The 24625-nt window shown below is 43.3% G+C and overlaps 2 protein-coding genes across 7 annotated transcripts in view; both read right to left on the reverse strand.

Moving 5' to 3' along the window:
* The window catches only part of Nek10 (NIMA-related kinase 10), a 204699-nt gene extending 181125 nt beyond the window's left edge, over window positions 1-23574 (reverse strand). For 2 of the 6 annotated variants that reach the window (XR_010057872.1, XM_063274766.1), the window contains exons 1-3: window positions 23301-23569; window positions 4620-4730; window positions 4320-4380 (exon numbers count right to left, since the gene is read on the reverse strand). Coding sequence is in view for 5 of the 6 variants with exons in the window: in XM_063274766.1 (XP_063130836.1) it covers window positions 4320-4380; window positions 4620-4693 (135 nt within the window). In the remaining variant the exon portion in view is untranslated. Of the gene's footprint in view, window positions 1-4319; window positions 4381-4619; window positions 4731-21491; window positions 22170-23300 lie in introns of those variants that run through there. The other 4 variants (XM_063274764.1, XM_063274765.1, XM_063274767.1 and 1 more) reach the window with 4 other exon arrangements.
* LOC103693313 (acanthoscurrin-2-like) lies at window positions 20596-21093 on the reverse strand. The gene has a single exon (XM_008770642.3). It carries the CDS (start codon window positions 21091-21093, stop codon window positions 20596-20598), a length of 498 nt encoding a protein of 165 aa, XP_008768864.3.
* Window positions 23575-24625: the final 1051 nt, after the last annotated feature.

The following is a 24625-nucleotide window of genomic DNA, read 5'->3' on the forward strand; positions in this document are numbered from 1 at the left end:
CTGCCCAGAACAGAGTGTCGCTTTGCCTGCATTCAGCACGGTACGTATTGTTCACCAAGGGCTCAGACACAGCAACTGGTAAAACCCAATCACTATTGTTCAATGTGAACAATGATACTTAAGACACTGATTTAAAATCTCTGCATTTACTATAGTAAAATAAATGTATTTAGAACACCTAGAATACATCTGCGCTGCTGTATTAAGATCGACCTGGTGGCTCCGTAAGTTGTAAAGATTCATATACTAATAAGTGCCATGGTTGAGAAAACCCTAAGATTCATTTTTTTTGTATCACATGAAAAGTTCTCTTTTCCAAAGTGTGGATGAAATGCTTCTTGCGATCAATTATTAAGTATGAAGTAAGCAAAGTACAATAGAGGAACTATTTTAAGAGTAAACTTATTTCATTGTGCAGAAATTGATGTAAGACCGTGATTTCCTTACATAAAGGTGATTTTCCTTATTTCCTGTAAGGCTTATTTCCTGTAATTCAGAAATGAATTATGATGGTGTCATTGCCGCCCAACATATTTCCTTATCTTCAAGTCACTGTGGAATTTTCAAAATAGTGACAGTCAACACTCCATTCTATACAACCACCTTTGTATATCAGTTTGGTCACCCAATCTACACCCATCATGAACAAGGGGCCAAAAGAACATAAGCAGACCATGTATAGAGTTGAGACAGGATCCATACCAGACAGATCCCGTGGCTTTAGTCCATCGTTAGCTTGCACTGCGACCCTGGAGAACATATTCAACCTCTGTGTACACCACCATTAATTTTTCTAGTCAAAAAAGCTTGTCATTACAAATTAGGTGATCTCGAAATGTGGGCTAATGATTTAAAAAGACATTAGACATAAAATCATAGCAACAAGTTCATTTTTCTGTCAGACAGAAACATAACACACACGCGCGCACGCACGCACGCACGCACGCATACACGAAGTAGGTTTTCTAGACCTAAGGAATTTCAAGACTCTTTGCCATTGACAATACTCCTAGAATATGGTCTGTAAGAAAGAAGGTAGCAAGCCCAGAGCAAATATGTCTAAACAACTCAAAGAAAGGGAGGGTCAGGAAGCAATACAGCCTCAGTCACTCCCATCAAGGGCAGGCAGATAGCCAGTACTAGGAATCAACTCAGAGAGACTCAGTGGCAAGCTGTATTTGCAAAGACCAGGGACTTGATAACAAGACCCACGATACCACCAGCTCCCTCTGAAAGACAAGCAAGTTTTGTCCAGAACCTCTAGCAGTTTCCCTATTCTTGCTACCTCCCTTCCAAACCCCAGCTCTGCTGTGTCTACAATTCTTGATTCCAGGCCAGGGCATAGGTTAGAAGCCTGCTCAGACCTTCCCAACACAGTAGACCCTGTTTACTGCACTTTCTACAGTCAAGTTTACTGTCTAGCCTGCACAAATTTGCCGAATTCTCTTTGAATTCAGCCATTTCGAAGGCAGAGTCCCATCTCTCTGTTCTTATGTTCCTTGTACATCACGAGAAGCCCAACATATGGCAGCTATTCGATGTGAAGACAGCAAACGAATGCTCGCTTTGTCCCCAGCCAACTCTTCCCTCCAGTGAACAACCTGGGATGAGTTCACCAATCCACACACCCGGTGAAGACATGGCATACGAGATGTGTTGAGACGCCGTGAACATGTAGTGATCAAGGGGTTTGTAGTGCAGGATAGAAGGGACTTGAACATGGGCTTGAGAAACATTCTGCAAAGTTGGTGCCCAGAGCTCGCTATGGCAGAAAGTGAAGGGAGAGACACTAGCCATGGACCAGGGTCTGCCAGGCAGCAGGAGCCCCACAGAAAACCAGCTCTGATGGGACAGTTCTGCAAGTCTATCAGTGAGCAGAGGCAAAGACCATAGCACAACTCAACAATGGCAGCCTGGCTCCTTGGAGAATCAAAGGGAAGACATTCACTTCTCGAGAATTTTGCCCAAACACACTGGTGCATTATTTTTTTTCCCTAGAACTTCTAGTAATTGGTCATCATATCCCTTTTATAAACAAAAACAAACAAACAAAATATTTTTAAAAAGGCTACATTACCAGAACTCTAGTAAGTGGACCTGAATCACGAATGTCCTTTTTCCAGTGGACCATTGCAAATCCGAGAAGCAAGTGTGGACCTGTTTGTATGTGTCTTGAAGGTTTCTTGTGCAGCTCTCCCAGCCCTTGTTTTTCATTTTGTCTGGCTTTAGTTTTAATTTATGGTAAACTTCCATACATTGTACATTGTTATATGCTCCTTACATTCTTCCTTGAACAAGTGAGGCACCAGGGAATTCCTACGCTGCCTGTCCATCTAGAACCGTCACACATCTACATTGTTTCAGAAAAGGAGAGCAGGGCTCAGTCACTTTTGCTATCAGCATGACAGATACAGCAACTGCCACAACAGAATTAGGCGTAGAATTTGAGAGGTTTAGGAACCAACCTCGAAGTGAAGCTAGTCACTGCATGCTCCCTTACAGTTCTCTGCTTTCCAAATAATTCAAGCATTTTAAATATACATTATTTATGTATGAAGACTTAGCAAAATGATAGGAATTTGTCAGACAAATGATTGAGAGTTTCGAGTTGGCTAAAAGAGAAAATCATTACATTAACTTTAATCAACCCTGCCAGGTAGTAACAAGGGAATGGTATAATGGAGGGGAAAGAGATCTAGCCCACATGAACTTCAACCCAGAAAACTTTAAGCCCCAAGCCAAATCCAGAAACACTGTAGGCACCTCTTTACCTGGTCAGGCCTGGGGTTGTTCATGTTTATGGTGACCCAATCCCCAGGCCACAGTTCAACTTTTAAAAAACTAGCCTCTAATGTGTGGAATGGATAAATGTTGAATCAAAAGACAAGTCAAAGTTGCTGGCAGTGAAAGGATCTTATCAGGAAGTGAGACCACAAGCCTCCCCAGGACAAGAAACAAAGCTGCTACCAGGAAGAGAGAGTTCCCCAGCTGGGGAAGGCAGCTGTATGTGGAAGAGAGGCCATCGATTTGGGCCTGAGAAACATGACAGCCTTCACAGGGATGAATTCTAGTAGAAAAAGCAAGAACAAGTAGTTTGGGGTGTTATCGTTACACTGGAGGGTATGCAGAGTGGGGAATGGGATCTAAGACAGAACACAGGTGAGGTACCTTCTGGAATAAGCAGAGAGGAGACCTCAGGGATCTCATAGCATGAAAGACACAGAGAAAGCTATTTTAAGGATATTTTGACTCGTTTGAGATTTTTAACTGAGAGTTAATTTTCCAGTTCACCGAAAAGTATCTGCTGTCCAGGGCACACAGGGTAAAGTTATGAAATTGTATTCCGTGAGCAGCCTCTTCTCCTGGGATGCTCATTTCACCATACTGCAGTTTCTCCATCTGTGAAAGTGGATGCTGCGAATATTAAGAAGGTAAAAGTGCAGCCATGGCACCAGCAGGTAAGAAGTACTCCACAAGTATAAACTACCTTATTTGCCCTCAGGTGCCACCAAACCTTGAAGAAGGCATTCTCTAAAATAAATAGATAAAAATGGTATGGTTCTCTGCTGAGTTTGGATGACAGAAGACAAAAAAAAGAACATCATCATCCCATTACCGACCTCAGGAACTCTTAAACAACCTTAAAAGTATAATATTGGAGACTCCAGAGATAAGAGACCAGGATTCAAGCCCATCCCTGCTACTGACAGATCAGCAGTGCTGCACGAGAGTCTGCTGTTGTTCTGAGGACTTCTGTGTTGTTTCCCAAACCCTTAGACCTCTACTCTCATGCCTTCCCAAAGTCTTCTGGTAGCAGAACTAAAAAGTCAGGTTTAGAGATAAACCCAGAGTTCCATTCTTTTCTTGACTAATAAATACATTTAAAAAATGCCACCACATAAATAGCCAACCCTCCCCCTCTTTGGTGAGATGCAATTTGAGAAGGATTATGGGGTGTATTCTATGAAGGAGAAGGATGGGGAGGGGGTACAGAGAGGAGGAAGATGTGGTAAACTGTGCTTCCGAGAATGAGTTTCCCTCAAGCTCTGGGAGGTAATCGCTGGCATCTGTGGACAGAACCGGTTGTTTACAGACTGAGGAATCTGAGTCCTGTTGGTTAGAGCACATGACGACAAGCAAAGAAACAAAAAGGCTGGATGCCGACCAAGTCTTGGCCCAGCCTACCCAGGTGAGAGCAGCAGCTAGAGGAAGCAAGGACGGCACCGGATGAACAGAGAGCGTGCACACAAGGAAGTGAAATGGACCCTTGCGGAAACCCGTGGTGTATATTCGCACACCACATCCTTTGAAAACACTACCTGCTGTTTGCTTGACTGGACGTTCAACAGGCACCGGAGTCTTTTAAGATCTGAATAGTCCCTAGAAGAAAGAACAGCACAATGGTAACCCACAGAAGAATCCAGGGAAGCAAGGTCACATCACTACCGATGGTACAGTCACGAGGATGCCTGTCTCTCTAGATCAGGTTATGCCTGTCAAACACTTCTTTCCAAACTCTAGAAAGGGCTCAGTGTTTGGGTAGACACTACAATCTAGGAGACGATTTCTCACGAAAGCATTAAACCCACTCAATGCCATTGCCCCGTGGATTCACTTACCTGGTGGTGGTCCCCTGTTGCTTCTTATCAGTTGCTTTCTCTATGCTTTTCACCTTTGTGTCTTGATCAGGCATTGTAAAGCATCAGCACCTCAGAATTACCATGGCATTCCTTGGGAAGTAAACAGAAGTGACTTTCAGTTGGGTTATATAATCCAAAGTATTCTCATTTAAAACAGACAAAATTCATCTATGATGTCTAGTCAAACATATAAAATGAATAATTGCAATTATTATATTGAATGGTGCTGATTATTTACTTTGAAAAGGTCTTGCTTAGATCTATTTAGGGTATGTCACCAGCCTATATCTTCTGGCATGGGCTTGACTTAAGTATTCTGACTAAATTTTCACAAATATTATTCTATATTTACAAAATATGTCTATTAAAAAATACTTGAAGGGGGTTGGGGATTTAGCTCAGTGGTAGAGTGCTTGCCTAGCAAGCACAAGGCCCTGGGTTCGGTCCTCAGCTCCGAAAAAAAAAATACTTGAAGTTCAATTGGCAGTAGTAATTTTATGCAGCTTCAGCTGTCTTCCTCTGTAACTATTCTTAATTACACATTATAGGTTCATAGGATTCCTCTCTCATTACAGGTTATGGCCCCATAAGTCTCAGAGAAAGCCAAACCCACTCACAAGTAAGATACTAGTGTTAAGATGTTGTCGTACTTCCAAAATTCTTTATGATCTCTTTCTTCCTTCCTTTCTTTCTTTCTTCCTTTCTTTCTTTCTTTCTTCCTTCCTTTCTTTCTTTCTTCCTTCCTTTCTCTTTCTTTCTTTCTTTCTTTTACTTCTTTTTTTCTTCCTTCTTTTCTCTTTCTTTCTTTTTGTCTTTCTTTTGTCTTTCTTTTTGTCTTTCTTTCATTCCTTCTTCCTTTCTCGTTATCTTTCTTTAGGGATAAGATTTCACTAGGGACCCCTGACTGTCCTTGAACTCATTATCTAGACCAGGCTGGCTTGAACTCATGGTGACTCTGCTGCCTACCCATTTCCATCACTGGGATTACAGGTGTATGTGGCCGCGTTCAGCTTCCAGAATTACTCTTTTCTTTTTAAAGGTTTTTTTCTCCTTAATAGATTTTTTTTTAACTTATGTGTATTTCTGTACCTTCCTTAATTTGTGTGCACTATATGTGTTCAAGCGCCCAGGGAGATAGAGGCCAAAAGGCTTCAAATTATCCCCAAACTGAAGTTACAAGCAGTGTGAGTCCCCCGTTACGGGAGCTAAGAATTGAACCAGAGTCCTTTGCAAGATCAGCAAGTGCTCTGAACCGCCGAGCCATCTTCCCAGCTCCCTTCTAGGATCCTTCAAGTGTGAACACAACTATCTGAACAATACATGTTGGCAGCAATCAGGAGGTCAGGCCAGTCTTGTGCAGGCCATAAACTTAACTGAGTGTGTGGCAGGGAGGTAGCCTGCCTGGAAACACAGCTCAATAGGAAATAACACCTCAACACTCGGAATTCAGCACTTGAGTATTGCCATGATTACTTTTCCTAGTGTTATTTTTAATCCTACTTCTTCCTTCTCAAAAGTTTTGAGTTCGTCAATACACAGAGTTATCGACTTGTTTGCTTTTTTCTCTTTCCATTCTCATTTTCATAAGAGAAACTGAAAGCTGAAGATATTCCATGGCTTTCTGCGTGTGTTACAAAGCTCCTGACATGAACAACATACATGATGAAAGATTACAGCTCACAGTTACCACGGTTTCTGTCTATCATGAAGCCAGACATCAAGGCAGCAAAGCTTGTGAGCAGCAACTCACAACTTGATGGACAGGAGTCAGAGGGAGAAGGAGGTAGGGAATGAGAATCATATATATCCTTCAAAGCCAAGCCCCCTACCTGTGACTTTTTCTGCCTACATCTCACCTCCTAAGCTGGAGACCAACTAGCATTCCATCTGTACCCGCCTAAGGCCCATAGCCATCTTGGAATGCAAAAGCAACTTAAGCCTTCTCCAAGTATCTCCTGACCCTAACAGTTCCTTGAAAAGTGCCTGACCAAAATCTCTTCTGAAGTCAAAGCCAGCTAGCACCTGTGGGACTCTATAAATCACAAAGAAAGGGGGTCAGTTCTAAGACACGATGGTGCAAAATAGACACCCTCGTTCCAAAATGGAACCATCCAAGACTAGCAAGGAAAGGTTGAAAGCCAGCAGAGCGAACACTAGGTCTTGTGGCTCCATGTCTAGTGCCCAGAGTGCATGAGCTCCGAGCAGCCTACAGGCCTTGCCATTCGCAGGCCACATAAACCCTCCTGGGGTTGCCACATTTCTCAATGGGCGTCTTATGCTCCTGGCATTTCTGCCGTCCTTGATCTCCACTGCAACCTAGGTTTCCATGTCTCAGGGGCTGACTGGAGGGACTCCACTATTGCCTGCTCTTGCCTAGCCTCCCAGGGTTCCCTTTGAAGCCTAGGTGACCTTCTGTGCATATCTGGAAAACAGCCAGCACCATATAAATGACACCAAAGTCTGCCAACAGCTTGACCAACAGCAAGGCAACACTGGACCTCTGTCACATTGAGGGACCCCTGTGAGTGCCTTGGCAATTGAGAATGGTAAAATGGATCCTATGGTAATCCAAGATGTGTCCACAGATGCTCTTCTCCTCTTTAGCTTTGCATTTGCTAGCTTGTATATGGACTCTTGCAAGATTTTGAGGTAGGCTCACGCCATTGTGCCTTTGGTCCCAATGCAAAGTAACAGACATTATTTGCGTGCTGTATTCTCTTCAAGAGCTAGGCCTCCCTGAACTCCAAATTTCCCCCAATGAATTTCTGTAATTCTAAGTTTTTTAGGTCTTTCAAATCCATATTTTGTTCCTAATTCTCGCTATGAACTTGTCTCACAGTTTCTGTCAATATCTGTGACAACATAAATATCAGGGTAATTGCGATTTCTCTACCAGGTTAATTAGTCGATAATATTTTTATTTTATTTTTAATTGTGTATTTGTACGTGCAGTGAAAAATATGGACATGTGTATGAAGGTGCCAGACAAAGCTGGAGGATCAGATCTCCCTGGAGCTGGAATTAGGTGGATACGAGCCATGGGTTCTGGACACCAAACTCAAGTCCTCTACAAGATTGTTGTGTTCTTTACAGCTTAGCTATCTCCGCAGCTCAAACTATCACCTTTAGCTCATTCTCTCCAAAAGGTATAAGGACACAGACAGAATGAAGACTGTAATCTTTAGCCCAGTTCCCCAGAGAACCAAGATGTGCACTGGGGCCTCATAGCACAGCCTGTACTATCTACAGTGCTGTCAGCATTTCGAGATACTTCCAGAATAATTCTGTGGCTTCTCTATCCAAATCTACGGACTTTTCCAAACGCCCCCCACAAATTAATCCCTACAAGTCAATGGTTTTTTAAAAAAAAAATTACAGGAGGAGACTTAGACACAGCAACAACCCTGTCTCAGTTGGGGTTTTATTGCTGTAAAGAGTCACCATGACCACTTACAGGGGAAAACATTTACACTGAGACAGGCTTACCCTTTCAGGGCTGTAGTCCATTATCATCAAGACAAGGAGCATGGCAGCACGCAGGCAGACATGCTGTGGGAGAAGGAGCTGAGAGATCTACATCTTGATTCACGCACGGCAGAAAGGAGACTGTCCCACTAGGCCTAGCTTGAGTGTATGAGACTTCAAAGCTCACCTCCACAGTGACAAACTTCCTCCAGCATGGCCACACCAACTCCAACAGGGCTACGTCTCCTAATAACACAAGTGCCTTTGGACCTATGGGTACCATTTTTATTCAAACCACCACAAGCCCTGTAGCTCCTGTACCACTTTTCTGTGTTCGTCAAACTTTCCACTGCTGTAACAAAATACCTGATGCAACATAAAGAAGGAAAGGTTTATTTTGGCCCATGGCTTTAGAGCTTTCCACTGATTATGCCTAGGTATATTCTTCCTGTTCTCTGTTAAGAAGAACATCATATCCATAACCTGCTTATCCCACAGATGGGAAGCCAAGAGACTGGTAAAAAATGAGGACCAACCCTAACTTTGAGATCCATGCCCTTTGTGACCTACTTTTTCCATGTACACCCTTCTTCCCCCAACATTCCTACTACTGGGGACCAAGTGTTTGCAGGAATGAAAAAGCTCCTATCAAAACTATAATGTTTAGATAACATAGAAATTATAAAATTAAATATGATGTTGGTTTAATTAAATTGTATATTCCAAAAATCTGATCGCTTTTCTATGCCACAACTAGATTTCAGCATGTTATACATGGATGAACAAAATCCTATTTTTCTAGAATTGCATACACCTATGTATTGGAAAAACTAGGTTGCTTGGAGACAAAGGACTGCCAATTGATGAGTGTTTCACTGCAATACAATCTAGAGAAATTAAGTTTTTTGAAAGATACAAATATAATATATTGACTTTAAAATATTTTTTCCAATATTGTCATATTTGTGACAAACAATTAAGCTAGGATCAAGATTTTTTAGAGACCAAGGCTTTCATCACTAGTACACAAGAAGCCAGATACTATGAGTACTTTAGAAAGAATTTAGTGAGGTAGAACACCATTTAAAAACTATTTAGTAGACACCCGCGGATCCCGGCCCGCAGCAGCTCTCTGCTCCCAGACCCCGTGGGAAAGAGACCTCACCGCCTGGTCAGGTGGGCACTCCTGAGGCTGCAGAGCGGAAGAGACCACCAACACTGCTCACCCCTGCCCACATCCCTGGCCCAAGAGGAAACTGTATAAGGCCTCTGGGCTCCCGTGGGGGAGGGCCCAGGAGCGGCAGGACCCCTGCCTGAGACACCGCCGGAACCTGAAGGAAACAGACCAGATAAACAGTTCTCTGCACCCAAATCCCGTGGGAGGGAGAGCTAAACCTTCAGAGAGGCAGACAAGCCTGGGAAACCAGAAGAGACTGCTCTCTGCACACACATCTCGGACGCCAGAGGAAAACACCAAAGGCCATCTGGAACCCTGGTGCACTGAAGCTCCTGGAAGGGGCGGCGCATATCTTCCTGGTTGCTGCCGCTGCAGAGAGCCTGTGGGCAGCACCCCACAAGCGAACTTGAGCCTCGGGACCACAGGTAAGACCAACTTTTCGGCTGCAATAAAGCTGCCTGGTGAACTCAAGACACAGGCCCACAGGAACAGCTGAAGACCTGTAGAGAGGAAAAACTACACGCCCGAAAGCAGAACACTCTGTCCCTATAACTGACTGAAAGAGAGGAAAACAGGTCTACAGCACTCCTGACACACAGGCTTATAGGACAATCTAGCCACTGTCAGAAATAGCAGAACAAAGTAACACTAGAGATAATCTGATGGCGAGAGGCGAGCACAGGAACCCAAGCAAGAGAAACCAAGTCTACATGGCATCATCGGAGCCCAATTCTCCCACCAAAACAAACATGGAATATCCAAACACACCAGAAAAGCAAGATCTAGTTTCAAAATCATATTTGATCATGATGCTGGAGGACTTCAAGAAAGACGTGAAGAACTCCCTTAGGGAAACACAGGAAAACATTAACAAACAAGTAGAAGCCTACAGAGAGGAATCGCAAAAATCCCTGAAAGAATCGCAAAAATCCCTGAAAGAATTCCAGGAAAACACAATCAAACAGTTGAAGGAATTAAAAATGGAAATAGAAGCAATCAAGAAAGAACACATGGAAACAACCCTGGATATAGAAAACCAAAAGAAGAGACAAGGAGCTGTAGATACAAGCTTCACCAACAGAATACAAGAGATGGAAGAGAGAATCTCAGGAGCAGAAGATTCCATAGAAATCATTGACTCAACTGTCAAAGATAATGTAAAGCGGAAAAAGCTACTGGTCCAAAACATACAGGAAATCCAGGACTCAATGAGAAGATCAAACCTAAGGATAATAGGTATAGAAGAGAGTGAAGACTCCCAGCTCAAAGGACCAGTAAATATCTTCAACAAAATCATAGAAGAAAACTTCCCTAACCTAAAAAAAGAGATACCCATAGGCATACAAGAAGCCTACAGAACTCCAAATAGATTGGACCAGAAAAGAAACACCTCCCGTCACATAATAGTCAAAACACCAAACACACAAAATAAAGAAAGAATATTAAAAGCAGTAAGGGAAAAAGGTCAAGTAACATATAAAGGCAGACCTATCAGAATCACACCAGACTTCTCGCCAGAAACTATGAAGGCCAGAAGATCCTGGACTGATGTCATACAGACCCTAAGAGAACACAAATGCCAGCCCAGGTTACTGTATCCTGCAAAACTCTCAATTAACATAGATGGAGAAACCAAGATATTCCATGACAAAACCAAATTTACACAATATCTTTCTAAAAATCCAGCACTACAAAGGATAATAAATGGTAAAGCCCAACATAAGGAGGCAAGCTATACCCTAGAAGAAGCAAGAAACTAATCGTCTTGGCAACAAAACAAAGAGAATGAAAGCACACAAACATAACCTCACATCCAAATATGAATATAACGGGAAGCAATAATCACTATTCCTTAATATCTCTCAACATCAATGGCCTCAACTCCCCAATAAAAAGACATAGATTAACAAACTGGATACGCAATGAGGACCCTGCATTCTGCTGCCTACAGGAAACACACCTCAGAGACAAAGACAGACATTACCTCAGAGTGAAAGGCTGGAAAACAATTTTCCAAGCAAATGGTCAGAAGAAGCAAGCTGGAGTAGCCATTCTAATATCAAATAAAATTAATTTTCAACTAAAAGTCATCAAAAAAGATAAGTAAGGACACTTCATATTCATCAAAGGAAAAACCCACCAAGATGAACTCTCAATCCTAAATATCTATGCCCCAAATACAAGGGCATCTACATATGTAAAAGAAACCTTACTAAAGCTCAAAACACACATTGCACCTCACACAATAATAGTGGGAGATTTCAACACCCCACTCTCATCAATGGACAGATCATGGAAACAGAAATTGAACAGAGATGTAGACAGACTAAGAGAAGTCATGAGTCAAATGGACTTAACAGATATTTATATAACATTCTATCCTAAAGCAAAAGGATATACCATCTTCTCAGCTCCTCATGGTACTTTCTCCAAAATTGACCATATAATTGGTCAAAAAACGGGCCTCAACAGGTACAGAAAGATAGAAATAATCCCATGCGTGCTATCGGACCACCACGGCCTAAAACTGGTCTTCGATAACAATCAAGGAAGAATGCCCACATATACTTGGAAATTGAACAATGCTCTACTCAATGATAACCTGGTCAAGAAAGAAATAAAGAAAGAAATTAAAAACTTTTTAGAATTTAATGAAAATGAAGGTACAACATACCCAAACTTATGGGACACAATGAAAGCTGTGCTAAGAGGAAAACTCATAGCGCTGAGTGCCTGCAGAAAGAAACAGGAAAGAGCATATGTCAGCAGCTTGACAGCACACCTAAAAGCTCTAGAACAAAAAGAAGGAAATACACCCAGGAGGAGTAGAAGGCAGGAAATAATCTAACTCAGAGCTGAAATCAACCAAGTAGAAACAAAAAGGACCATAGAAAGAATCAACAGAACCAAAAGTTGGTTCTTTGAGAAAATCAACAAGATAGATAAACCCTTAGCCAGACTAAGGAGAGGACACAGAGAGTGCGTCCAAATTAACAAAATCAGAAACGAAAAGGGAGACATAACAACAGATTCAGAGGAAATTCAAAAAATCATCAGATTTTACTATAAAAACCTATATTCAACAAAACTTGAAAATCTTCAGGAAATGGACAATTTCCTAGACAGATACCAGGTACCGAAGTGAAATCAGGAACAGATAAACCAGTTAAACAACCCCATAACTCCTAAGGAAATAGAAGCAGTCATTAAAGGTCTCCCAACCAAAAAGAGCCCAGGTCCAGACGGGTTTAGTGCAGAATTCTATCAAACCTTCATAGAAGACCTCATACCAATATTATCCAAACTATTCCACAAAATTGAAACAGATGGAGCACTACCGAATACCTTCTACGAAGCCACAATTACTCTTATACCTAAACCACACAAAGACACAACAAAGAAAGAGAACTTCAGACCAATTTCCCTTATGAATATCGACGCAAAAATACTCAACAAAATTCTGGCAAACCGAATCCAAGAGCACATCAAAACAATCATCCACCATGACCAAGTAGGCTTCATCCCAGGCATGCAGGGATGGTTTAATATACGGAAAACCATCAACGTGATCCATTATATAAACAAACTGAAAGAACAAAACCACATGATCATTTCATTAGACGCTGAGAAAGCATTTGACAAAATTCAACACCCCTTCATGATAAAAGTCCTGGAAAGAATAGGAATTCAAGGCCCATACCTGAACATAGTAAAAGCCATATACAGCAAACCAGTTGCTAACATTAAACTAAATGGAGAGAAACTTGAAGCAATCCCACTAAAATCAGGGACTAGACAAGGCTGCCCACTCTCTCCCTACTTATTCAATATAGTTCTTGAAGTTCTAGCCAGAGCAATCAGACAACAAAAGGAGGTCAAGGGGATACAGATCGGAAAAGAAGAAGTCAAAATATCACTATTTGCAGAGGATATGATAGTATATTTAAGTGATCCCAAAAGTTCCACCAGAGAACTACTAAAGCTGATAAACAACTTCAGCAAAGTGGCTGGGTATAAAATTAACTCAAATAAATCAGTTGCCTTCCTCTATACAAAAGAGAAACAAGCCGAGAAAGAAATTAGGGAAACGACACCCTTCATAATAGACCCAAATAATATAAAGTACCTCGGTGTGACTTTAACAAAGCAAGTAAAAGATCTGTACAATAAGAACTTCAAGACACTGAAGAAGGAAATTGAAGAAGACCTCAGAAGATGGAAAGATCTCCCATGCTCATGGATTGGCAGGATTAATATAGTAAAAATGGCCATTTTACCAAAAGCAATCTACAGATTCAATGCAATCCCCATCAAAATACTAATCCAATTCTTCAAAGAGTTAGACAGAACAATTTGCAAATTCATCTGGAATAACAAAAAACCCAGGATAGCTAAAGCTATCCTCAACAATAAAAGGACTTCAGGGGGAATCACTATCCCTGAACTCAAGCAGTATTACAGAGCAATAGTGATAAAAACTGCATGGTATTGGTACAGAGACAGACAGATAGACCAATGGAATAGAATTGAAGACCCAGAAATGAACCCACACACCTAAGGGCACTTGATTTTTGACAAAGGAGCCAAAACCATCAAATGGAAAAAAGATAGCATTTTCAGCAAATGGTGCTGGTTCAACTGGAGGTCAACATGTAGAAGAATGCAGATCGATCCATGCTTATCACCCTGTACAAAGCTTAAGTCCTAGTGGATCAAGGACCTCCACATCAAACCAGACACACTCAAACTAATAGAAGAAAAACTAGGGAAGCATCTGGAACACATGGGCACTGGAAAATATTTCCTAAACAAAACACCAATGGCTTATGTTCTAAGATCAAGAATCGACAAATGGGATCTCATAAAACTGCAAAGCTTCTGTAAGGCAAAGGACACTGTGGTTAGGACAAAACGCCAACCAACAGATTGGGAAAAGATCTTTACCAATCCTACAACAGATAGAGGCCTTATATCCAAAATATACAAAGAACTCAAGAAGTTAGATTGCAGGGAAACAAATAACCCTATTAAAAAATGGGGTTCAGAGCTAAACAAAGAATTCACAAGTGAGGAATGCCGAATGGCTGAGAAACACCTAAAGAAATGTTCAACATCTTTAGTCATAAGGGAAATGAAAATCAAAACAACCCTGAGATTTCACCTCACACCAGTGAGAATGGCTAAGATCAAAAACTCAGGGGACCACAGATGCTGGCGAGGATGTGGAGGAAGAGGAACACTCCTCCATTGTTGGTGGGATTGCAAACTGGTACAACCATTCTGGAAATCAGTCTGGACTTTCCTCAGAAAATTGGACATTGAACCGCCTGAGGATCCAGCTATATCTCTCTTGGGCATATACCCAAAAGATGCCCCAACATATAAAAAAGACAAGTGCTCCACTATGTTCATTGCAGCCTTATTTATAATAGCCAGAAGCTGGAAAGGACCCAGATGCCCTTCAACAGAGGAATGTATACAGAAAATGTGGTACATCTACACAATGGAATATTACTCAGCTATCAAAAACAACGACTTTATGAAATTCGTAGGCAAATGGTTGGAACTGGAAAACATCATCCTGAGTGACCTAACCCAATCAGAGAAAGACATACATGGTATGCACTCATTGATAAATGGCTATTAGCCCAAATGCTTGAATTACCCTAGATCCCTAGAACAAACGAAACTCAAGACGGATGATCAAAATGCGAATGCTTCACTCCTTCTCTAAAAGGGGAACAAGAATACCCTTGGCAGGGAATAGAGAGGCAAAGATTAAAACAGAGACTGAAGGAACACCCATTCAGAGCCTGCCCCACATTTGGCCCATACATATACAGCCACCCAATTAGACAAGATGGATGAAGCAAAGAAGTGCAGACCGACAGGAGCCGGATGTAGATCGCTCCTGAGAGACACAGCCAGAATACAGCAAACACAGAGGCGAATGCCAGCAGCAAACCACTGAACTGAGAATAGGACCCCCGTTGAAGGAATCAGAGAAAGAACTGGAAGAGCTTGAAGGGGCTCGAGACCCCATATGTACAACAATGCCAAGCAACCAGAGCTTCCAGTGACTAAGCCACTACCTAAAGACTATACATGGACTGACCCTGGACTCTGACCTCATAGGTAGCAATGAATATCCTAGTAAGAGCACCAGTGGAAGGGGAAGCCCTGGGTCCTGCTAAGACTGAACCCCCAGTGAACTAGACTGTTGGGGGGAGGGCAGAAATGGGGGGAGGGTGGGGAGGGGAACACCCATAAGGAAGGGGAGGGGGGAGGGGGATGTTTGCCCAGAAACCGGGAAAGGGAATAACACTCGAAATGAATATAAGAAATACTCAAGTTAATAAAAAAAAAAAAAAGGAGGAGGACACTTCCACACTCAGAGAGTGGTCTGCAGTCAAAGACCCTCAAGTCAGGAGCTCATTTGACTGCATATGGCTCATGGCACTGGACTGCTCCTGCTGTCCATCTTATTAAAGTGTTGACAGTATAAAGTTCCTGAGCACCAAAAAAAAAAAAAAAAAAAAAAACTATTTAGTAAGAACGTATTACATCCATTCTCTGGTCGAAGCTTGTGAAGGTAAGAAAGTATATCATGGATGTACGACAAGCAAGGAAAATCCCATTCATGAGTTTCAACACATTTTTGTGAATAGCCAAAGGAGAAAATACATTTAGCATAGGTATTATTGTGCTGGTTTTTTTTTTTTTTTTTTTGTCAGTTTGACACAACCTAGAGTCATCTTGGAAGAGGAAATCTCAACTGAGAAAAAAAACCTCAATCCAGATTGATCAGTAGGCAAGTCTATGGGGCGTTTTCCTAATGGTAGAAATGGGCAAACCTAACTGACTGTAGGAGGTGCCCAGCCCTGAGCAGATGGTCTTGTGTTGTATAAAAAAGCAGTCAAAGCAAGCCATGAAGCGGCATTCCTCCAAGGTCTCTGCCTCCAGTTCCTGCCTTCAGTTCCTGCCCTGTCTTCCCTCAGCAATGAACTGTGATAGGGAATTGTAAGATAAATAAACCCTTCCTTCTGCAAGTTGCTTTCAGTCATGGTGTTTATCAGAGTAATAAAAAACAAACTATGACAATTACCATAAATGAGTGGAAGGAGGAAGAAAAAGAAGTAGAAATCATAAAGAACACATTGTAAATTAGTGTAAAAAAAAATCTGAAGACCCAACTCTTTATTTGGAGTCTACAAAATGTATTTTTGTATTAGATTTTGTATTAGATATTTAAATGCTCTTCAGAGTCAAGCATCTGACTCTGCTTTTCCTTCCCAGACATCTCGTTTCCTCTACCTGTCAAACCCTGCCCAGCCTCTGCTCACCGCACTGCAGCCCTCTCCTTTTCCTTAGCAACAGCCTGGTTAACCCATAAGATCCAGTTTTGTGCTTTGTTTACTTTTGTTTTACTTTGTCTTAACAGGAACGTCAGTTCACATGTTTTCCTGTTGGCCCAGCGTCATAATTTGTGTCTGCAAGAGTCAAATGTCGCTTTGTATCCCACAATGCTTGGAAGGCCTCTTCTAAGGATCTGACACCGATTAGTCTGAGAGCAGGCTTTGGAGGAGACAAATGATTGGTAAAGCCATTAAGGAAGAAATACTGGATCATATAAAATCTACTAACCATCATGATCTGGGTCTGATTTTTTTTCCTTTTTCTCTCCCCTGCCCACCCCACAGGTGACATAATATTTACATGTGCCATAAACTAGTTATAATAATCAGGAGCACAGGATGGCTTCAAGAAGTACAGGTAGCAGATGGGGAGCATGCTCTAATGAACTAGAACGTCCTGTACGGGTGATATCCTGCTGATCCTCTTCCCCTCCCATGACTACTGGCAGTTATGCTTTGTGTGTAGAGTCTCATATAGCCAGACTGGCCTTGGACGCCTGTTGTCCTACCTCCACCCGTAGGGCATAGATTACAGACATATGACTACTGAGTCCAGTCCCTGACACCTTTGAGTGAAGTGTGCTGCACCTTGCTTATCAGGTGGCAAGGTCCAGCTCCACTTCTACTCAAATGCACACCTGAAAAGAATTTAGACAATTTTTACCTCTATTACAGGTCATCAAGAGCAACAAAATCTCTTTACTATAGATCAGGGGTTCTCGACATGCGTATCGCGATCCCCACAAAGGGTCAAAATGTCAGGCTTTTACATTAGGATTCATAACACTAGCAAAATTACAGTTGGAGGTAGCAATGAAATATTTATGGCCCGGGGTCATTACAGAAAGGTCGAGAACCACTGTTCTGTAGATTTTCTCTAATGGTTGTTCTTTCGGGATTTTAAAAGACAAAATTTATATAGAGCATCTGCAAATGAAACACATAGGCTGCAACGCTTTACATGACTGTTGATTCCTTCATTTGATGACTGTACCATGGTAGTGGATCAGGTAAAGGTAGCCACAAACAGACAATAGATCTTCATAGTTGGGGATAGATAAAACCCAAATATCAATAGGAATATGGCCTATCCCCTTCAGTCTCCATGTAGTTATATAGCCTTCTCCTTCTAGCAGGACCAGGGATGTTGTAACAAGAAACAGTTGTTAGCGTTTGAGACAATGGACTCAGTACGGGACATTTCCCTCAGAATCCCATGCTGGGGACTGAAAGGCTGGAGCTAGAGAGATGGCACGTGGTTTTGAAATATTGAGACCTACATAGCATGCTCTAGCCTCTGTTCCACATTTTCTAGGAAACCGTAACACTGCTACAGAAAATCTTCCTGATTTGGCCAAACTATAAATAAGTCCATTGTCTGTTTATGACTACCTTTTCAGATGAGGCAGGTTTGATGAATGGAATGCCTTTGTAGCAACTTCTAACTCCAAGTAGCGATAGCAGATATGCCTTAAAGTGCTGGCCTTCATCTCTTTCTTAAGATCACCCAGATGTCACCCAGATCAGTGTGAGTATCAGCCCAAAAATTAGAGCATATGACAACAGACAGTCTTGTCATTGCCAAGATTTCCACTGTTACAGAAGGAAATAGCTTTATATAGATTCTAGGAAACTCCTCCACTGTCATTAATGATGTTTGTACACTGTGCACCCTGTGGCCTCTACCCCAAGTGTCTTCAGTGCCTGAGTGAGGATGGGAGATGTAGTAAGATAAAAATATTTAAAAGATAAACTAAAAAAAAAAATCGAGAAAGACATTATATTCATCAGTCAATGAACATAACTCAAGTAGCACCCTAAAGTTCCTATTTATTGACTCCACAATTAAAAACATTACATCCTTAAGCAAAGCAGGTAAGTTTTTCTTGTCAAGTTGGCACAATTTGGAGTCACTTGGCAAGAGGGAACCTCAAATAAAGAATTATCTTGATAAAACTGATCTGTGGCTGTGGCTGTGGCCGTGGCTGTGAGGAATTACTTTGATTCGATTGATTGATGTGGGAGAGACCTCAGCCCACTGTGGGTGGCTCCATCCCTAGGCAGATGGATCTGGTCAGCATTCTTCCAGTAATTAAGGCAAAGAATGAGACAGTATAAAGTGTTCCTCCATGGTTTCTTCCTCAAGCTCCTGCCTTGAGTTCCTATCCTGACAATCAGAACAGAAATGGTGATAGATGAGATCTAGCTTCTACAAGATGCACTTTTCTAGACACATTTTCAAATTAATTAACCACTAATACTGGCAAAATACAATGACCAAAAAGCAGCCATTTTCTAGTGGCCCAGACTTTGTTCTGCTCTGCCTCTAATTTCATTTTTTTGTAAGAGGGACTTCCTTTCAATTTGTTTTGTTGATGGCTATGAGCCTAGAATTTAGTCGATTATAAATATTCCTGATACAAGATTTAATAAACTCTTGATCTCATGACTGTCATCATAATTCAAGTAACTTGGGTATGGCGGCTGAGAATGTAATCTAAGCACTTGGGATGCTGGACCAGTGAATCTGTCCAGCCTGAGCTATGCAGTAAGTCTGGGAGTAGCCTAGTCTACATAGCAAGGTTCTGTTTCAAATAAACAAAACAGTTTTCTAAAATAAATAATTATTTTACAAATGAGAAGTGGTACATTTCATTCAAAGGTAATATGGCTGCTTTTCAAAAATCTGTCTTTTTTTAAAAAATCATGATTTATATTAGGTCTGAGTATGTTTAAAATTCACTTCCCATTTCAAAATAAAAATATAAGACTTATACCAAGTCTAAGTATTTCCCAATGGTCTTAAGTAACCAGTCTTAAGCAAACATTCTGTTCTCCCTCATCCAGTCTACTTTTCCTGTTCATTCGTCTCTGTTCCCTACACAGAATACAAATAGTTAATGCTCACATGGTATTTCTAGGAAACTGGTAGTCTAAGAAATTTGTTATAACCACCCTATTTTACAGGGTAGGAAAGTTAGACATCAAAAGCTAAGAGATTGCCACAGCATGACCTGTATAAGAGTGATGGAGCTGGGATTTGGTCTCCAAAGCCTTGGCTGAAGTATCTACAGCTGCTGGCTCTTCTCCACTGTCCCCTGAGAACAGCCAGTCGGGGCTTGTGGGTCTTGGTTTTCTTTCCTTTTCCTCTCTTTGTCTTCCCTTCCCTTCTTTGTGTGCCAGTCTCCCCAGGTTGTCCAGGCCAGACTCAAATTCATTGGCTTCCCAAAAACTGTGATGACAGGCATGTGTCCCTACACCAGGTTCTTCCCTCCCTGCCCCACCCACCTCATTCTTTCTGAGACAAGCTAATTTGTCACCTCATTGTTTTGCAAAACACCCACCCAGCTTTTGGAAGGCACTGGAAGGCAGACACAGGATTCAAGAGTACAAAGCGAGCTTTGGCAACTTGAAATCTGTGTCCAAAAGAAAAAAGGCGGGGGGGGGGGGGGGGGATAAAAGTAAAAGAACTGCCTAGGACCTTGATAAAGCACATTGTGCCTGAGCTGAGAAGGTGTTCAAGGACAGAGAAGTTTTATTAAAGAGGGCAGACGCAGCTGGAACATGTATAGTGCCATCCTATAGGGTGGGTACCATCACAGATAAAAAAGGTGGAAAGCATGGTTAGCTGGGCACCAACACCCTTGCATGTGAATGCAATGTGTTAAGCTGCCCATGCCCCCACTTCCCACACCCCCACTGCCCTGGCCCCCACTGCCCTGGCCCCCACTCCCCATGCCTCCACTGCTCACTTCCCATGTCCCCACTGCCCAAGCCCCCACTGCCCAAGCCCCCACTGCCCAAGCCTCCACTGCTCATGTCCCCACTGCTCAGGCCTCCACTTCCCATGCCCCCACTGTCCATGCCCCCACTGCTCAGGCCCCCACTAGCCATGCCCTCACTGCCCATGCCTCCACTGTCCATATCCCCACTGCCCATATCTCCACTGCCCATGCCTCCACTGCTCACTTCCCATGTCCCCACTGCCCAAGCCCCCACTGCCCAAGCCTCCACTGCTCATGTCCCCACTGCTCAGGCCTCCACTTCCCATGCCCCCACTGTCCATGCCCCCACTGCTCAGGCCCCCACTAGCCATGCCCTCACTGCCCATGCCTCCACTGTCCATATCCCCACTGCCCATATCTCCACTGCCCATGCCCCCACTGCCCATGCCGCCACTGCTCAGGCCCCCATTGCCTACACCCCCACTGCCCATGCCCCCACTGCCCAGGCCCCCACTGCCCATGCCCCTACTGCCCATGACGCCACTGCTCAGGCCCCCACTAGCCATGCCCCCACTGCCCACACCCCCACTGCCCACACCCCTACTGCCCATGCCCCTACTGCCCATGACTCCACTGCCCATGACTCCACTGTCCATGACTCCACTGTCCATGACTCCACTGCCCACGCCCCTCTACCTAGGCCCCTACTGTCCATGCCCCCACTGTGCATGTCCCCACTGCTCAGGCCCCCACTGCCCATGCCCCCACTGCCCATGCCTCCACTGCTCACTTCCCATATCTCCACTGCCCACGCCCCCTCTACCTAGGCCCCTACTGTCCATGCCCCCACTGCTCAGGCCCCCACTGCCCAGGCCCCCACTGCCCAGGCCCCCACTGCCCAGGCCCCCACTGCCCATGCCCCTACTGCCCATATTCCTGCTGTTGTGCTTCCTTTCGAGGATGGACTCTTCCCTGAGCCCTGAGCCTCCTATCAGACATTAGTCAGAGGAACCAGAACAGTAACAAATAGGCACAACCTTGGCTCAGAGTTCTGACTCTCCCACCTCACCTTCCTGCTTGCTTGGTGTATGTTACCAGGCTCTTTTCATTGCCTAAAACTCAGCTTCTTGGGAAACACTGCCTGTTCAAATGGACTTGCACACTCTCTACTTGTCCACGGGTATCTCAATTTCCTCTAACCTCAGCCTCAAAGTCTGGTTGGTTCTGACACACAGAGTCATCCTAGACTTCCCCTTTCGGCTCCTACATCCTTTGCTGGTTGCACTTTTTTGCCCAACCATCAGTGGCCAAATCCTAAACCTCTCAAATGATCGGTAAATAGTCAATGAATTCACGAATCTCTTCCTGAAACCATACACTGAGCAGTCTAAAGACAAGGAGACTTCCTAGAAACTGCTCTTGACTAAATCAAACCTTATTTTACCTTTCGTAAACTGACTGTGGCTATTTCACAACTGCTGCCTTTACTGCTTTTAAGTACATTTAAACTGCATGTGCATGTTGCTAAGCCTGGTATACATTTAATGCTTAAATGATGTGATTAAGTGATCCTGTGAGGTATGTGACATTGTCATTATTTGCATCAGTAAAAAGCTTAGGGGCTTTTTTTTTTTTTTTTTAACTGATAGAGAGCAGAGAATTAAAAAATCATATAGGATTCAGTTCTTGCAAACCATACTGTATTTCTCTCTTTAAGAATCTGAAATCACACCATGTGATTTCTATCATAATGTTTATGGCATAAAATACAGCATAAATTCCAGACCTTTACAATTTAAGCAAAACCGCTAACTTAACATTCATTTACCTTGAGGATATTTCTGACTTTTCCAGAAGTCCTAAAAATGTTATGAAAAGCTCTTAAGAGATTCATTCTTTACCAAGTATTTGATTTCACTTGCCAGGTGTCTGAGCTAGACGCTGCACCGTTAACGAGTCAGCCTTCTCACATTGGCAGGTATCAGTAATCAGGCAACACAGAGACAAGGACGAGGCAGTGACTGTAGTGCCCCACAGAGGCACTGAGTGTAGTCCAATAACTAGTACCTACAGGCGATGTGGCATGGACCACGTGCTGTGCATAGCTAAGGTGGAGTGGATATTGTCTAACCGAAGACTAGAATAGGGAAGTGTGAATGATGAGCTTCTGGTAGGAAAGGGAAATACTCTTTGACACTTAAAACCTAAAAGACAAGTCAGACAGTGGTGAGCAGAGTGATTGGATGTTTAGGGACAAACGACAATCCATACCACTGGATAGATTAGCTTAGCCATGGCACTGGTGGAATCTGTGAGAGAGCTTTGTGGAAATGACGCTTTTGTAGAGGATGAGATTGTGTCTAAGATGTGGTTTGGGAGTGTAGGTAGTGGTAGCACCCACTCATAGGAGTCCACAAGGTTGCACTGAGAGGCACTCACAACTAACTGCAGCTAGGTGCTGGGTGAAGGTGCTGGGCTCAGGCTTAGGGGGGCATTCTCAGTCACATCTGCAACATTAGTTACCTAAAGACAGACATTCAGGTGGAGCGGAGCGGAGCCTATCCTGTAAAAGGAAGGCAGGAGTGTGCTGCTCACAAAAGAGATCTTAAGCCTCCAGAGGCAAGGCATGAGCTGTTCATCCATACCAGGTTCTTCGATTCTGGAAACACCACGCAAAGCTGAACGCGCTTCCGACTACACACACCGCAATACAAGCTCATCTACTTTGAGGAGGCAGGCTCTGGCTGACTGACCCCAAGGCTACCAACGCCCCCTTCAGGGAAAGTCCCTGCGACTAGCCTCGGGGGTGGGGGTGGGGGTGGGGGTGCGTCCCTGCGGCCTTGGGCCTCAGGGTCATCCAACTTCCTACACCACTCACCGCGCAGGAGGGCGGCCCTCTTTCAGGCCAACCTCAAGTCATCTTCCTCCTCTGGCTGCAGAATCCCCTCAAGCTCAAACCTGCTCCGGTCCTGACACCTGTTGGTTTTTCAGTCAATTCCTTTCCTGGCCGAGAGAGGCTGAACCAATGCTCACACTTCTTCCTCCGCAGCCCCAGGCGCTAAGCCTATCAGGAATGACAAGGCTGCAAGGTTCAGTAGCGCCATAGCAACGGGTGACGCCTGCTCTGCTACCTTGGCAACCAGAGAAAGCACGGTGAAACCCAGGATGCATGGACCTAACCTAGGCGTTGGATCCTGGTCAGGACAACTTTGGCACCCAAAATAAACAAGAGATTTACCTCAGGTGCTCCAAGAATTTGTATGAATTGTAAATAAGTTCTCAAAGATTATAGGGGAAAAGGATGCACGTATGCACGTGCTTAGTTTTTTGTTTTATGGTTAAGAAGGGCCTGAAACTAGGTTGGGGGGCGGGGGGGGGGCGGGCAGGCAGGCCACGAACTCTTAAGACAGCTTGCTTAGAATCTTTTAGATGGCACAAAATCACTTCAAGCTGCTACAGCACATCTGAGACGGGAAATTCATTATCCAGACACAAGAGCTCTCTATCAGACCCCTGTCACCAGATCATTTGATTGCTTTGCAAAGTGACACAACTTTTTCCAGAAAGTCTGCATTTTTAAAAAGCAAAAATTCGAACTGCATTAAAATTACCTTCTAGAAAAGCACAGCACAGAGTCGTTAAAAGTACCACTCAACTCAGTGGTCAATTCTTGGTGAACCCGACTCGTGAGGATGTCATCTCACCTGCTCTTCACATTGTACTCACTACTTTTCATTCTAGAGTTGTAAATGAGGATGGTCCAAGCGGCCTGGCAACTAGGAAGTGATGGAAAGAGAAAAGGACCACTGACTGGCTCTGTGGTGATAAAACACAGGGCTGTGACTGTGACAATGCCCTTGGGCACAGGGCCTTCCCCACTTAAGTATATATGATACTGGGGTTTGGGGCTCTCGGCACTCATTAGGCTGAAGCAAGAGGAATTTAAAGCTAGACTGGGTTACATGAGGTACAACCTCAAAACGTTAAATCAAAACAAAAGTCAAGTAAGAATTTAAAAGTACAGTTGTATAATGGAAATGAAAGTATGGGCGAGGAAACAGCACTAAAGTCATAAAACCTCAAGGCTGCTGCTTCCAACTGTCAGCTGGAGAGGTCATGGGCTTGGGAAGCTGAAGCAGAATACAAAGTATTTTTGTAAACTCCTAATTGCCAAGCAAGGAGTCAATGTAACAAGCTAAAGAC

Source organism: Rattus norvegicus, chromosome 15 (assembly GCF_036323735.1).
Source record: "Rattus norvegicus strain BN/NHsdMcwi chromosome 15, GRCr8, whole genome shotgun sequence".
Classification (NCBI taxonomy): domain Eukaryota; kingdom Metazoa; phylum Chordata; class Mammalia; order Rodentia; family Muridae; genus Rattus; species Rattus norvegicus.

Excerpts from the sequence above, each read along its gene's own strand:
- LOC103693313 (XM_008770642.3), bottom strand. The coding sequence starts at position 21,093 with ATGGACAGTGGAGTCATGGACAGTGGAGTCATGGGCAGTGGAGTCATG.